The sequence below is a fragment of the Arabidopsis thaliana genome (assembly GCF_000001735.4).
Source record: "Arabidopsis thaliana chromosome 1 sequence".
Lineage (NCBI taxonomy): Eukaryota > Viridiplantae > Streptophyta > Magnoliopsida > Brassicales > Brassicaceae > Arabidopsis > Arabidopsis thaliana.
The window spans coordinates 25,121,957-25,135,267 of record NC_003070.9 but is presented as its reverse complement, the minus strand read 5'-3'; the positions used below and the strand labels follow the sequence as shown (position 1 = coordinate 25,135,267).

Genomic DNA, 13,311 nt, shown 5'->3' with positions numbered 1-13,311 from the left:
ATAATAGGACTTAAGAAGAAATAAGAAACTTCAAGGCACATGAAAATGAACACTCAAAGATATGATCTAGCTAAATATTGTTCACATGATATGTTTGGTCGTATAACCCACAAGTTTTGTGAGAGGGAGGGATACAGATATGTCAATTGAGTCGGTCTCCTCAGTCTAAGCTTATTTGAGTCATATTTTATTTTAGTTTGGTACCATCTAATTATTTGAACTAAAATATATTTATCATGCAATTTAGTCTGACATAATTTTTGGAGTGATGACTATTTTTACTTTTGAATAACAAAACAAAATATTAATGAAAAGGTTAATCTTTTTAAAATTTGGTGACCAAAAATGAAAAAAAACTTTATATACGTCTCATTATGTAATTGTCGTTTTTGATTAAAATTATCAGAAAGAAAAAAGGATTAAACGCTTTAGATATATCTTCTTGACAAACTAGTCGAAGAAATCTTCCATATATAATAAATTAAGTGTGTTTGACTAAAAGGTATATTTTTTTTTTGTTGTTAAAATGTGAAATTGTTACTCAACAAAAAGTAAAATATTTACATCAAATTTTTTTTATAATGTTTCGATGAAGAAAAAGAAAAATAAGTAGGTTTGAATTTAATAAACTGCTAAAGGTCCGTTAGCAAAGATTTCTTATTTGATGTGGTTTTAGTGAATTTCAAAAGTTATAGATGGATTTAAAAGGATCGTCTACGTGAAGACATGAACATTTTTTTATGTTAAGGAGAGTTTTTGTTCTTTACAATCTCTCCAAATTCCATGTCTAATAGGTGTGAGTTATTTGTCAATCTTTTTAGCTAAAAACGTATATGAAGTCTCACAAAATCCTTTTGTATTCTTAAAAGAATTGCTAAATTTTGAATAACACAAAATTCATATCTTTACACAATCTTCAAACTTGTTTTCAACAACATGGAGAAGAAGAATCGTTTACTCATACTCAAATTGTACCTCAACATGTATATATTTCCTCATGAGTTGAACAATGGACCATGTGAATGTCGCCAGAATTTGACAATCTCCTTGTGTTTTGGTTTCTGAGACAACCCCATAAATGATCAGCTTCTTCAGATTCGGACATCTTCTCAGCAACTCCTCGACCCAGATTGAGAAAACATCGTTGATCACAGTCCATCCGAGCTCCAATACAGTCACGTTCTCCAACTGAGTAGTCCCTTGCAAACTGTAATGAGCAGCTCCATCTTTAAGGTCATAGCTTAACGAAAGATGAGTCAGGTGAGAGAAACCAGCGGCAATGGACTCAACATCGATGATTTCATCGTCATCATCAAAAACCACATCCCAAAGACGAAGTTTCTTTAGTTTCTGTGACCTTGAGATCATCTGATAGAACTTTGGCCAAACCATTGTGAAGTGATTGACATCAACTACTTCAAGGCTTTCAGATGTCTCCATGATATCAAGATGTATAACACTAACATCATCAAGCTTAAAATGCTTCAAAGTCCCGTTTCCTATTAGCTCAAAAAGCTCGAGAACACAGTCTTTCATATGCAAGAACTCAATACTATCAGCCTCCAAGATAAACTTATCCAAACTAATCCCATCGAAATAAACACTCTTCAGCGTCGGGCTACTCAACTCAATTGTCACTTGCGCATCCGACATTGCAATCTCGAGACTCACAAGTTCCAAACTCTCGATCATCGGACAAGCACTAAGCAAAAGATTCAAATCCAAAGCTGAAATACTAACATAACTCAGTGACAGAGACTTCAAACAAGGAAACCTCTGAAAACTTGGTTCAACACCAGTAATAGAATTATGAGCCAAAACCAAAGCTTCAAGCTTCTGCCTCCCACAGATTTCAAGAATGTTAACATTAGGAGTCGTCCTGACATTATAAGACAATCTCCGCAAAGTGTCTCTCGTATACATAAGCCAAGCGATAACTGTGGCAGCCGAAAACTTATTCGCATCATCCATCATAATAGAAAGACCTTGCAGCCCCATGGTTTGGAAAATGGTTTGAGTTATAAGAATCTCTAAACGATTCGTTGTAAGGTCTCGATAAAACGGCCAATCAGCGGAATTGAAAGAAAGTGTTTGAAGATGTTTCCTACAAGCTTCTCGCCATTTTCTACATGTTGCTGAAGCTATCACAACATCACGAGCTCCTCCGAGACGTGAGAGTATGTTTCCAATAACTTCCACAGGAAGATAGTCCATAATTCGAAACCTACACTGATATATAGATTAAACATCAAAGTCTAACACAATTCCAAGAGATGATTCAATAGTATTTTGATCCAAACTACATTAAACAAAACATAGATCTAAACATTACATCTCAAATCACCAGAAGCAAGATAATGCCAACATCGAACAAATCAGCAGAATCAGAAACCATATCGAAGTTTAAAGTCAGGAGAGACGAAATCGTAAGGATAAAATGGCGTAAATGTGTTGAATATTGAGGAATTTTGCAGCGAAAGATATGAATCAAACCAATGGATATTAACAGAGATGATTAGAAATTGAAGGAAGAAAACGATCAATGAAGCGAGATAGAAGATCTGTATACCGATTTTAGTTCTCCGGGATGAATAAAATAGTTGACGACGGTGGATCTGCGAGGAGGAAGAAGAAGATGATTGGAGGAGGCGATCTGGTTATTTTAGAGGAGAAGAAAATGAGAGAGACGACGACTTGAGTTTTTTTTTTTTTTATAACTAAAATCAAAAGAAAATAAATAATGAATATTATATTGGGTGGTGGGGTCATGGCGGGATATGAAAAATAAACGGCATCTTTACTGAAAGAGAGCTTTTTGCTTAATTTATTTTTCTAGGCAATTTGCTTTTGTGGTTTAATTAAAACTTAAAAGTGACTTTTGGTTAGACAGTTGGAATTTGGAAATTTTTATTGAATTTGACACCCAACTTTTTTAGTTTTAATTTGATATGGTTCGATCTGTATAATTTAATGTTATATTAATTTTTAACCAAGAACTTCATTTAAATCAATTATAAATAAATTTTTCTCCATAAACAATGGGAGGATATTTTGTCCATCATTTCAAATATCAAAACATTATTGTCATACGTATATATTTAGTAGTTGCGACGGTGGTACATCATCTGAAGATCATTGCAATGGTTACAGGTCCAAGGAAGCAGATAAGGGTCTAAACAATAGGAGTGGATTCGCCGGAAATTGCAGAGGTGACATCTTATCAGAAGCTCCTCTGGCTCAGTCAAGTAGCATCTGCTGCAACCTGAAGCTCGAGTCTGCAGGAGAAAAAAACAAAACACAATAGAATGTTGTTGCTATCAAGAACAAGATCGCGTAGTAGCTCAATACTCTCGGCTTACCAGTGGATTGAGAGTTTGTCTTTGTTCTTCTTCTTCAGGGAGTACTACAAGAATGTTATTTGTTGAAGATAAGTCAGGGACTGTTTGTGAGTATATCTTTTGATCGGAAGAATCAGCGTCTTCTATCTTTGTGATTGTGATGAAATTGGACTTGCACAGTGGACATGTTGTTTTCTTTCTTTCTGAAACCTGCAGATATAATAAGGAAGTTGCATCATTTACCAATATGGATTTTATGAGAATTAGTTTGAAAAGCAAGGAAGATAAACTCACCAAACGGTCTGCCCATTTTTGGATGCATGAATAACAAAACCTGTGGCCGCAAGGGAGAATGCCTCTACTGGAACTGAACTCGGTCCAGCATATGATACAAGAAACTTGTGCAGGAGCCTTCTCAGTTGCTTCTGTCTCTTCTCTTGTTGACTCATCATCATCTTGTGGTTTTATCTCTGGACTAAATGATCTAGGGCGTTTAAAAACAGCTGAATGACTCCAATTCTCAGACTCCTCTATTTCATCTACATCCCAGTTTGGTGTTGCCAAGTCTCCAGGATGTCGAAGAGCTGATGTTTCTCCTTGTTCGAAAACAAAACCCCTCACATTTTCATCAGCAGGCTCTCTATGATCCTGAGTCTCATTTTGGTTCTCATCAGAGTTGTCATGATGGTTATTATCAGATTCCTCATCAGATTCAAGGTCGATAAGGTTTCTGTAAGAGCGTTGCTTTACTACCCGCTTTTTTCCTTTCCGTGAAGATTCTGCCACACCACTGTTTTCCTTGTTTTCAAGAATACTACTCGGCCTCTTTGTTCTTAATCGCACTGAGTGTCTGTTTGCTTCTACATTTTTCTGAAGAGCAACAAAGAAGCCCAGAGACATGAAGAAAACAAACTAAGTATACCATACACATAACAGTCATGCAAGTAAGCAATTACATTCACACTAATTAACATGTTACTTTCCACAGTGGCTACGCAAAGCTAATCTTGGTAGCTATGAAATCTGATGAGGATATGCTATCAGCACATCGGTCTTTCAAATGATACTAGATATACTATGCAAAAAGATAATTCTCTTCTGATCTTTTGGATATAGAAGTATACAACACAAAACATTTGTTCTATTACTGAAATTCAATAAAAACTAAACTAATAGCTGTAGAAACCTAGATGCGGCTTGTATCTACTATCTAAGCAAATAGGTAATAAGAGAACGAGGATTACCTCCATCCAAGTGGCAAGCTCAGAAGTGGAGCCACTCCGGTTTTCTCCACCATTACTAAAGTATTTATCAAAAGTTTCAGAAGCCTTATTCACTTTCTTAGTGACTTTAGCTTCCTCAGAAACTGCAGGTAGTTCAATCATCAAAGGTCCAACCTCTTCTCCACTGAAAAATTAAGGCTTTATCAATCATCTTTGAGGAACATAGAAGCTATAAGGACCGGAAACCAATAAGCATACCTATCAAACATATAAGGCGTCTCGGAAACTCTTCTCCCTTCCTTTACACATTCTTCCACCCATCGATGATTCACTACTACTGTACCAAACTTCTTTGCAAGATCGTACTTTTTGCCCTCAAATTTCCAACACACCTACACACATAACCAATTAAACAAAAGGGTATGTCTTCATTTCTCCACAGTGGTAATGAATCACATAAACAGAACAGAACAATCTACACAAACCAAATGTGTAATAGATCTTGACATTGCCCCAACATAACTTGCTCCAGAATGAGAAATAAGCTTGATGAGCTTAAACCTATCGGATCCATGATAACCACTCACAGTTGCAACCACATTTTCCATACCTACAAATATCAGACCCAAATGAAAAACGTAAATTGGGGATTGCAACAATTTCTTCTAAATCAAATTGTGCGATTAAACCCCTATATAGCCAAGGGGATTCAATATTGGGAAAAGCTTACATCTTTCGTATCAAATGGGCCAGAATCGGTAAACCCTAAACTTAAAATCGAGGTAACTGAACCAAATTTCAGCAATTGAATTGAGAAATCAAAAACCTTTTTACAGAAATCGAACAATGAAACCTTAGAAATTGCAATTTCTTTATTGGAGAAGAATTACCTGGTCTAATTGGTACAAAGTTGCTGCGATTATCTCTTTGTTTGCTTCAATCTCTCTTCCCCTTCTTTCTCAGGTCCGTGACAATGGAAGCAAATGGCTAAAGGAGAAGCGAAATTTAGATGGGAGTCTGGCGGGAATTTAAAAATATCAAAAAATTTCAATAATTTTATCGGACGGTGTTTCAAAAATATTTTTTTTTTAAAACAACTCGTATTCTGTCCAAAAATAAAATAAATAATATATATATATATATGAAATGGGCCCTTCTCACAAAATAAAATAAAAAATAAAATGGGCCCTTCAAAAGTAAACTAAAACTAGAAACTACAGTATTACAAAGATAAATTTAACTTTCGATTCATTTGTAAACTTTTTAACTGAGTGAAACATAGAGTCATAGAGACAAAATGGTGAAGGGCAAACAACAAATTTCTCTTTCTTTGTTTTTTCTTTCCCGATGTTACATCTCTCTGTATCACAAAACTTGTTGAAAACCGTCTCACAAAAGTCAAGCTCTCAACAAAATCAGTTAAACAATAGCACTCAACGTTCACCACTGTACCAACTTCTCTTTACCCATAAAGATTATGGGACCAAACAGGCAACAATTCCACAGTTGAAGGAATCTGTAGCTGGTGAGTTATTTATATATGTACTCTTAGCTGGTGGACTCATCTGCGACTAGGGTTTCCGTGTGTACCGGCGTAAGGAGTATTGTTAGATGGTCCAGGTGGGAATGGAGCGCCGTAAGGTCCTGTTGGTAACCTTGTTGTTGGGTCATATGAACCAGGAGGGCCTCTTGGAAAGTTGTAACCGGGTCTTTGAGGGAAGTATCCTGGCTGAGTTACTCCTTGATAAGGGTATTGAGCTGCGCCAACAACTGAATTTGGTCCAGTTGCGTTACCAGCTACTGGTTGAGGAATATATCCCTGCAAAAGTAACAAAACGTATATAGCTCAAGCACATCTAAATCAACTAATGTGGAAAACTATAATGGGTCTCAAAAAGACGAGCTAGCAAAGAGAAACTCACGAACCTGAGGACCAAAAGCATCTTCATAATAACCGTTTCCACTCTGATGTCCAGAAGCGTCAATTTCAGCATTTATGTTGTTACCATAAGGGCCACCTTCATTTGATTGACAGATACAACTCTTAAATTACTGAAAAAAGTTCGTGGAACAATGAAGCTAAATAGAGCAGAAACTAACTAAATAATTCAATATACCTGCTCTTCTATCTGAATTTGCATTGTTCATCAACTGTGCTTGAAGTTTTTCAACTTCCCTAGCCATAGTCATGTAGTTCTTCTCCATTGCCTGAAGTGACTCGAGATGGTCATTATAAAACTTCTTCTCATAGTCATATGTTGCCCTGCCAGAATCAGATAAAATCAAATTCATCCCAACCTTCATAAGAGGATGATACAAAAGCTGACAAACTCAATAACTATAAGAAGAGTGTCGGGAGCCAGTGATATCAGAAACTTCCATTCTACAACCATTACCTGCACTGCTGGTACTCCTGTCTTAGATTCTCAAGTTCAGACATCAGAGCAGGTATTTGCTGCACATCAGAACGAGATTTTTGAAGTTCCTGAGTCAACTGATGCACTTTAGACATAAGCTCCTCCCTAGCCACAACAAGACTCCGTGCCTCAGCACGTGCTTGTTGCATCTCCAACTTAACAGCCTCAGATTTCTGAAGCTCAGTCTCCATTTTAGCAACTTTCTCAGCAAGACCCATCATCCGTTGCTCTCTCTCGGACTTCATCGACCCAATTTGCGCGTGCAACATCTGTATTTCATGCTGTGCTGCTGCTAACTCTTGTCTTAAACTACCATGAGTTCCACCAAGTCTCTGATTCTCTATAGCAAGTCTCTGTAATTCCCCGTGTTGTGCCACAAACTTTTGCTCCATAACTTCAGGTGGAGGTAACATGTTGAAGGAAGGATACACACCTTGAGCAGCAGAAGGTGGTATAGCACCGTGATTACCGAAAGTCTCCGGATGCGCTATACAGCCACCGGGACCTGGAAGAGGACGCCTCATATGATGATGAGATGGATGGATTCTTCCTTTGCTTTCCATTAAACAAAGGCTTCTTCAAATTCCTTATCAACTGAGAAAAACATAAGACAGAAGATTAAGAGTGACACACATTAACACAATCTGCAGAATCAATGCACCTAAGTAAAAATATTCAAATCAATGTCTCTCTTTTTTTTGTTTGCCATTGAAATCAAACTTATTCATAGGCAAACAGAACAATCATCAAATTAAATTAGGGCAGGGAAATCAATTGATTTGAAAATTCCCGACCAAATTAGGGTTCTAGATCACCGAAATCAAATTCGAAGAAACGATTTAGATCCTGACTAATTACCATTAAATCCTGAAAAGGTATAGGTTTGATGACTTTATCGATTCGTACCTTGGAATGGAAGAAGCTCACTGGGATTATTTGATCGAGTGTTGGGATAGAGCGAAGAAGACTAAGCAAACGACGGCGAAGGTTTTTTTTTTCTTTTCTTTTGCCGGCGTGAATTTTTTTTTTCCTACAAGTTAAGATTTCTAATCCAACGAAACCCATTAATATATGGGCCTATTTTACATAATGGCCCAATAGCCTCATTAACTTTATTGACTCATCTTCTCCCCCACGTCTCTGAGCACAAACCCTAAGATTGAAAATCGTGAAATAGCACAAAAGAAGGAGATGAGCGATTCCGACGGAAAAAATATGGAAGGACGATTCGAAGCGGCCTATATCGTGGACCTAGTTAGATTAATCTTGGAGCGCTTGAGCTTCGTTGATTTTCATCGAGCGAGATGCGTTTCTTCAACATGGTATGTTGCTTCGAAATCAGTCATCGGAGTAACAAATCCAACAACTCCATGGATCATTCTTTTTCCAAACAAAAATGTCGAAAACAACGGTTCATGTAAGTTGTTTGATCCTCATGAAAACAAAACCTACATAATCAGAGATTTAGGGTTTGATATGTCTACGAGTCGTTGTTTAGCGAGTTCCGGTAGTTGGTTCCTTATGTTCGACCATAGAGCTGATTTTCATCTTTTGAATCTTTTTACTCGAGAGAGGATTCTTCTTCCGTCTCTCGAATCAATCGATGGAGAACGGTATATGCGATTCAAGAGACCCATTAGCGGTAGCCATATAGAAATAGACAAAGCGGTTCTGTGGGTAGATGACAAAAGCAGAGATTACTTTGTGTTTTGTAATCTTTCTAGTTATGTAGCATATCATCACAAGAGAGGAGATGACAACAATAGCTGGAAAGTTCTTCAACCAATAAAGCATCAAGGCTGTGTTGATATGGTGTTTAAAGAAAGCAAGCTTTACATGATTAGTGCACATCAATGTCTCACTGTTTTTGATTTCTCCGGTGGTGTTTCTCCAGTAGAAATGGAATGTGCAAGTTTCGGATCGTCTGTGTGTGTAAATAGATTTCATATGAAGTATTTCAGCAATCTTGCTGTGACTTTGTCTGGAGAAGTTTTGATCATTGTAGGTGGTAAAATGGATAGTTCTCCAGAGGCTAAATGCGTCTTCACTGTCAATAAGATGGATCCAAAATCATCAGAATTTACAGTACTAATCAAGTCTATAGGGGACGAGGCATTGCTTTTGGATTTAGGAATTACGGTTCCGGCCAAAGATGGAGTTATGAGAGATTGCATATATTTTAGTAATGATCAGTATCATAGATGTTGTGGGATTAGTCTACGCGATGGTTATAACGCTGACCGTATTTGCGTTTACCAAATCGGAAGCGATTATGTGGTCCAAGAGTTTGAACATCTAACTACTTCCTCGACAAAACTTTTCAAGGATGCTCGTTGGTTTTTCCCCACTTTTGGTGATAAATGGTTGTGAATTAATACTATCAAGTTTTGTCTTTTTGGTAAGGGTGGATTATTTGTTTTTGGGTTTGATTAGCAACACGGCTTTGATACTTTCAGCTTTTTGGTTCCACTTTTTCTTACTGCTATTTTGTTATGTTTTTAGCTGTTTTTTAAAATTGCTTTTTCGTACTTCGTACTACTATTTTGTTATTCTGATTTCATATGAAACCTAGCTCAAAATTAAAATACATTATTTGGAAATTCATAACAAATAGTGTTGCAGTTAATCATATGGAGTTTATCGCGATGAGCCTATGATGAACAAACTAGAATATTGGCCTACGTACCTTCTAGACTTCTGGCCTATGAAATAAAAGTTTTGTAATTTTCTTATGTAATTTAATCCCTCACTTTTTGAATGAAAAGACGATTTTATGGCAAGGTTAACGCTTCAATTTGTTGACTATTATTTTCCCACTTTCTTTACTAAATATTTAGTTAGTCACTCATAAATTATATTCAATGAATCAAAAAACACAAGTGCGGTTGCTTTGTGAGCAGACCAATTACAAGGCGTCGTCCCTAAGAGAACAAGAATAATAATTTTTCTCTCTATATATTTGAAATTAAGAACATTAAAAAATAAAAATAAAATAAAAAAAACAAGCTTCGTATTCACGGATATCTCTGATCTCTTGTTTAGTTGTTTCCATCTATGGATTCTTCATCCAGTAATTCTGCAGGCGAAGAAGGTACGTACGTTCGGGCTAATTTGTACATGATGAATAATTAAGATAGCTGAAATAACTTATATATGATTAACTAAGTACTACCTTGTATGAAACTAACATGTCTTGTTTATCTATGCAGGTCGGACCGCGTTGAAAGGGGTATATAATCATATACTTAGATAAATAAACGTTTTATGATCTAGTGACTCGATGCTGGGTTTTTTTTGGAAGTGTCTTGTCTAATTTCTTGTTTATTTTTCCTTCATCAGCTTCAGAAAAGCAATTTAAAAGGGACAAAACCAGTGACGAGAGAGAAAACGACAATAGTTAATAACGTAGATGGAACAACAACGCAGCGAGAGAAAACAACCAAAGGAAAGAACATGATTGGAAAGAAGTGAGCAAGTCAAAAGATCAGGATCCATATTGTACTATTTTGCTTTACGTTTTTTCGGTCAAGCTGTTTGTATTTCTTAAATTTGTGAACTATTTGTTGGAAAACAAAATGTTTCGCGTAATTATATGTGAGAAATAAATATAATTTTGGAAAATCCAATATTCCAATAACAAGAGTTGAATACAATCTTTAGGAGATCGAAGCATGCAACTGCATTAGCTCTTGATAGCTTGAAAAATGGAAGCCACTGTCCCAGCTAGAGTCAGTAGCAAAAGAGATATGGCAGCTAACGTAGCTGTTGTCGTCCATAAGTCGCTGAAGTAGACTTTTCTTAGTTTCGCCCATATCCTTTTCCTACGAGAACTATGGTGAATGTTGAGTTTCTCAACAATGTCGTGATATTGGCTCTGATTCGATAGCAACACTCCTATAGCTAAGTTATTCACCATCTTCAGTACCATGCTTGACCGCCCCACACCGTTTGTTAGCACTCCTGTGGATATATTCATCAATCATATACTATAACTTAGCCAAAAAAGAAAGAGAGATAATGTGTTATAATGTTTGTACCTGCTGAAGTGAGTATAGCCACGTCTTCATCGGAGGTAATAAGGAAATTCATGAAATTTATGTAATTTGTAGTAAAGGCATTTTCAGGATCATGGCATTGCTCATATGCGATGACATTTCTAAGGATGATATTAGAAGATTCATCGGCAGGAAAACTCGGCAATATTAAGCAACCTTCCTCGAATGATACATTCAGTGAATACTCACGCTTCACTACCTTGAAGTCCACTCCTACACTGTATAGCATATTCGCGCTCTTCATATCCACGATCTGGCTTTTCGAGTTGTTCAACTCTAGATTCTGGCCAAGTGATTCCTTGTAAACACACCGGAATAAATCTGTGAAGTGATTGAACTTTGTATTCTCATTGATCATGCCACTATCATTGACTGAAAATAACTGGAGGATGACTTGGTCCAGCGACTGATCTCCACAAAATCTCTTTGTAATGGGGTTTAACAACTTACTTAAACAGAAGTAAGGAAGCTGATTCTCGAGCAAGGTAAGGTCATCAAGAACCGTGGAAGTGTAAAAAGGTTTGTCCACAATCATGTCACCAATTTTTTCATGACTTTCATACATTCTGAGAATGAACTCCACGATAAAAATTGAATCGTTAAGTATAAGCTCCACGAATATATCGGATAATATCCATGCAGTCGATACCGCATAGCTTGCTCGAATATTTACTTCTTCGTCTTTTATGGTGGTCTTCATATCCTCAAGAATAGCAATATCAGTATCTAGCCTTTTGGTGAAAGCGTCTTTGTACAACACCTTTTGGTCCTCCATCATCTTATATTCTAGATACCTAATAAAGCATCTAAACATTAATATCTATATTGTGTAAGTAATTAATCATTAAACAAAAGATATGAAGTAGGAGCTAAAGAGACTAAAGTGGTGTTATTGGTTTGTGATTTACAGAGTGTTCTAATGTTATGAAGAATTTGTTGTTATTCAATCAATATGTTATTAAGCTCTGTTAAATTTTGATGTTATTGGATTCTACTTTAATCAAGATTTTACTAAACTTTTTCTTGAAGAGACTCATTAATCTGTTTACGTTTTCTGTTTTATATAACTGCAAATTGTTTTTGTTTGGTTTAAATGTTAATTTGATTGTAAAATGTAGTTCGTAAAAAGCTCTCGGAACAAAATTAAAATCCTGACATTACCGGATTTAATGTTACTTTCGTTGTTATGTTTTGAGATATTCTCAAAAGTACCACAAAACAATAGAGATGAATACTTACATATATATAGATTATACAAATTTGTACGAAATATATGAACAATAGCAAACTGAAAGTGGTATATTGCAGAATTTTTACTTTTTTTTTTGCTAACAAAACAAAGAGGGTAAAACTCAGCCAAAAACTTAACAAAAGTCCTCTTCTTCTTTTTTTCTTTCTTACGATTAAAAAAAAATACGTTGTATGAAATAAATGTTAAGAAGATGATTATATGCAAAAAAAAAAAAATTGATTATAGGCTACAAAGGTCGTCCAGGCTATGTCTGCGTACCTTGAATCCGTATGAACTTTAGGTTTCTTGGAATGAGTAAGAGGGCCGATGAGAAGCATCCGAGGTCTATAAGCTTCTGGATTCACTTCACGCAACTGGCTTGGCACTCTGTATATACAAGGGTCTTGAGATCCCATCTCCAATTGCTTATGAGCTTTATATTTTCAACATCAATAATAGTTAAAAAAAAATCAAAGAGATACCGAAGAAAAAAAAGAAATTGTTGTAAAAGTTCGTCTTTATGCTTATGAGATTTAAGACACAAAATTAAGGAAACACAAGCTTACTGTGATACGGATGTAAATGAGCTATGGAAGTAGGATTTTTAAGTCTTTTTTTTAAAAAAATTACAAATTGGAGAAGGATGTGGATCTGATAACAAAGAGAGAATTTCGAATTAAAAAATGGCAATTTGGGATTAGAAAAATAAAAATTACACAAGAGAGTGCGCTATTTATAATTTTATATTTTTTTATCTATTATATATTATACTTGCATAAGAGGGTGCGTTGTCAATCGTTTCACTAAATTAATTTTAAAAAACTTTAATAATTAATAGTAATCTCATAAGTTTACTTCATGTCAAACTATTTTAAATAAATTATGATTAATAAAATAAACAGAAAGAAAATATACTATGATTCTCATCGAATAAATGAAAATTCATTCAATCCTATAAGTTTATATAGTTTCCCAAGTTTTTGTAGTTTTTCTTTATAGCTACATATGTTAAAAAAAAATTAGAATAAAACAAAAGTCTTCTTAATA

At 35.6% G+C, this 13,311-nt stretch overlaps 5 protein-coding genes across 16 annotated transcripts; 1 reads left to right on the top strand and 4 right to left on the bottom strand.

Moving 5' to 3' along the window:
• Window positions 1-797: 797 nt before the first annotated feature.
• AT1G67190 (F-box/RNI-like superfamily protein) lies at window positions 798-2,770 on the bottom strand. 2 transcript variants are annotated; one of them, NM_001198409.2, is made up of 2 exons: window positions 2,570-2,770; window positions 798-2,229 (listed from the first exon to the last, which is right to left on the bottom strand). In NM_001198409.2, the coding sequence occupies exon 2, from the start codon at window positions 2,212-2,214 to the stop codon at window positions 955-957; it is 1,260 nt and encodes a 419-aa protein (NP_001185338.1). In that variant the 5' UTR covers window positions 2,215-2,229; window positions 2,570-2,770; the 3' UTR covers window positions 798-954. The 2 variants fall into 2 exon arrangements, with proteins under 2 accessions (NP_001185338.1, NP_176890.1); NM_105389.4 differs by having other exon boundaries at window positions 807-2,224; window positions 2,570-2,694.
• A 214-nt stretch (window positions 2,771-2,984) lies between these two features.
• On the bottom strand, window positions 2,985-5,621 carry AT1G67180 (zinc finger (C3HC4-type RING finger) family protein / BRCT domain-containing protein). Of its 7 annotated transcripts, NM_105388.3 has the most exons (7): window positions 5,452-5,610; window positions 5,047-5,171; window positions 4,820-4,953; window positions 4,583-4,745; window positions 3,633-4,208; window positions 3,360-3,548; window positions 2,985-3,275 (listed from the first exon to the last, which is right to left on the bottom strand). In NM_105388.3, the coding sequence occupies exons 2-7, from the start codon at window positions 5,167-5,169 to the stop codon at window positions 3,099-3,101; spliced, it is 1,362 nt and encodes a 453-aa protein (NP_176889.1). In that variant the 5' UTR covers window positions 5,170-5,171; window positions 5,452-5,610; the 3' UTR covers window positions 2,985-3,098. The 7 variants fall into 7 exon arrangements, with proteins under 7 accessions (NP_176889.1, NP_001322044.1, NP_001322042.1 ...); NM_001334280.1 differs by having other exon boundaries at window positions 4,820-5,171; NM_001334281.1 differs by having other exon boundaries at window positions 2,985-3,548.
• A 182-nt stretch (window positions 5,622-5,803) lies between these two features.
• Window positions 5,804-8,095, bottom strand: AT1G67170 (sarcolemmal membrane-associated protein). Of its 2 annotated transcripts, none has more exons than NM_001334276.1 (5): window positions 7,837-8,022; window positions 6,958-7,572; window positions 6,679-6,824; window positions 6,488-6,579; window positions 5,804-6,380 (listed from the first exon to the last, which is right to left on the bottom strand). In NM_001334276.1, exons 2-5 carry the CDS (start codon window positions 7,539-7,541, stop codon window positions 6,123-6,125), a joined length of 1,080 nt encoding a protein of 359 aa, NP_001320766.1. In that variant the 5' UTR covers window positions 7,542-7,572; window positions 7,837-8,022; the 3' UTR covers window positions 5,804-6,122. The 2 variants fall into 2 exon arrangements, with proteins under 2 accessions (NP_001320766.1, NP_176888.2); NM_105387.5 differs by having other exon boundaries at window positions 5,811-6,380; window positions 7,885-8,095.
• A 74-nt stretch (window positions 8,096-8,169) lies between these two features.
• On the top strand, window positions 8,170-10,449 carry AT1G67160 (F-box/kelch-repeat protein, putative (DUF295); the record flags this gene model as incomplete). The annotated part of the gene is made up of 3 exons (NM_105386.1): window positions 8,170-9,341; window positions 10,021-10,069; window positions 10,318-10,449. The coding sequence occupies 3 exons, from the start codon at window positions 8,170-8,172 to the stop codon at window positions 10,447-10,449; spliced, it is 1,353 nt and encodes a 450-aa protein (NP_176887.1).
• AT1G67150 (transmembrane protein, putative (DUF247)) lies at window positions 10,243-12,864 on the bottom strand. 4 transcript variants are annotated; one of them, NM_001334275.1, is made up of 4 exons: window positions 12,831-12,864; window positions 12,544-12,697; window positions 11,016-11,827; window positions 10,243-10,938 (listed from the first exon to the last, which is right to left on the bottom strand). In NM_001334275.1, the coding sequence occupies exons 2-4, from the start codon at window positions 12,678-12,680 to the stop codon at window positions 10,661-10,663; spliced, it is 1,227 nt and encodes a 408-aa protein (NP_001322099.1). In that variant the 5' UTR covers window positions 12,681-12,697; window positions 12,831-12,864; the 3' UTR covers window positions 10,243-10,660. The 4 variants fall into 4 exon arrangements, with proteins under 4 accessions (NP_001322099.1, NP_176886.1, NP_001117562.1 ...); NM_001124090.1 differs by lacking the exon at window positions 12,831-12,864 and having other exon boundaries at window positions 10,573-10,938; window positions 11,016-11,354; window positions 11,484-11,827; window positions 12,544-12,809; NM_105385.3 differs by having other exon boundaries at window positions 12,544-12,848.
• Between the last annotated feature and the right edge of the window lie 447 nt (window positions 12,865-13,311).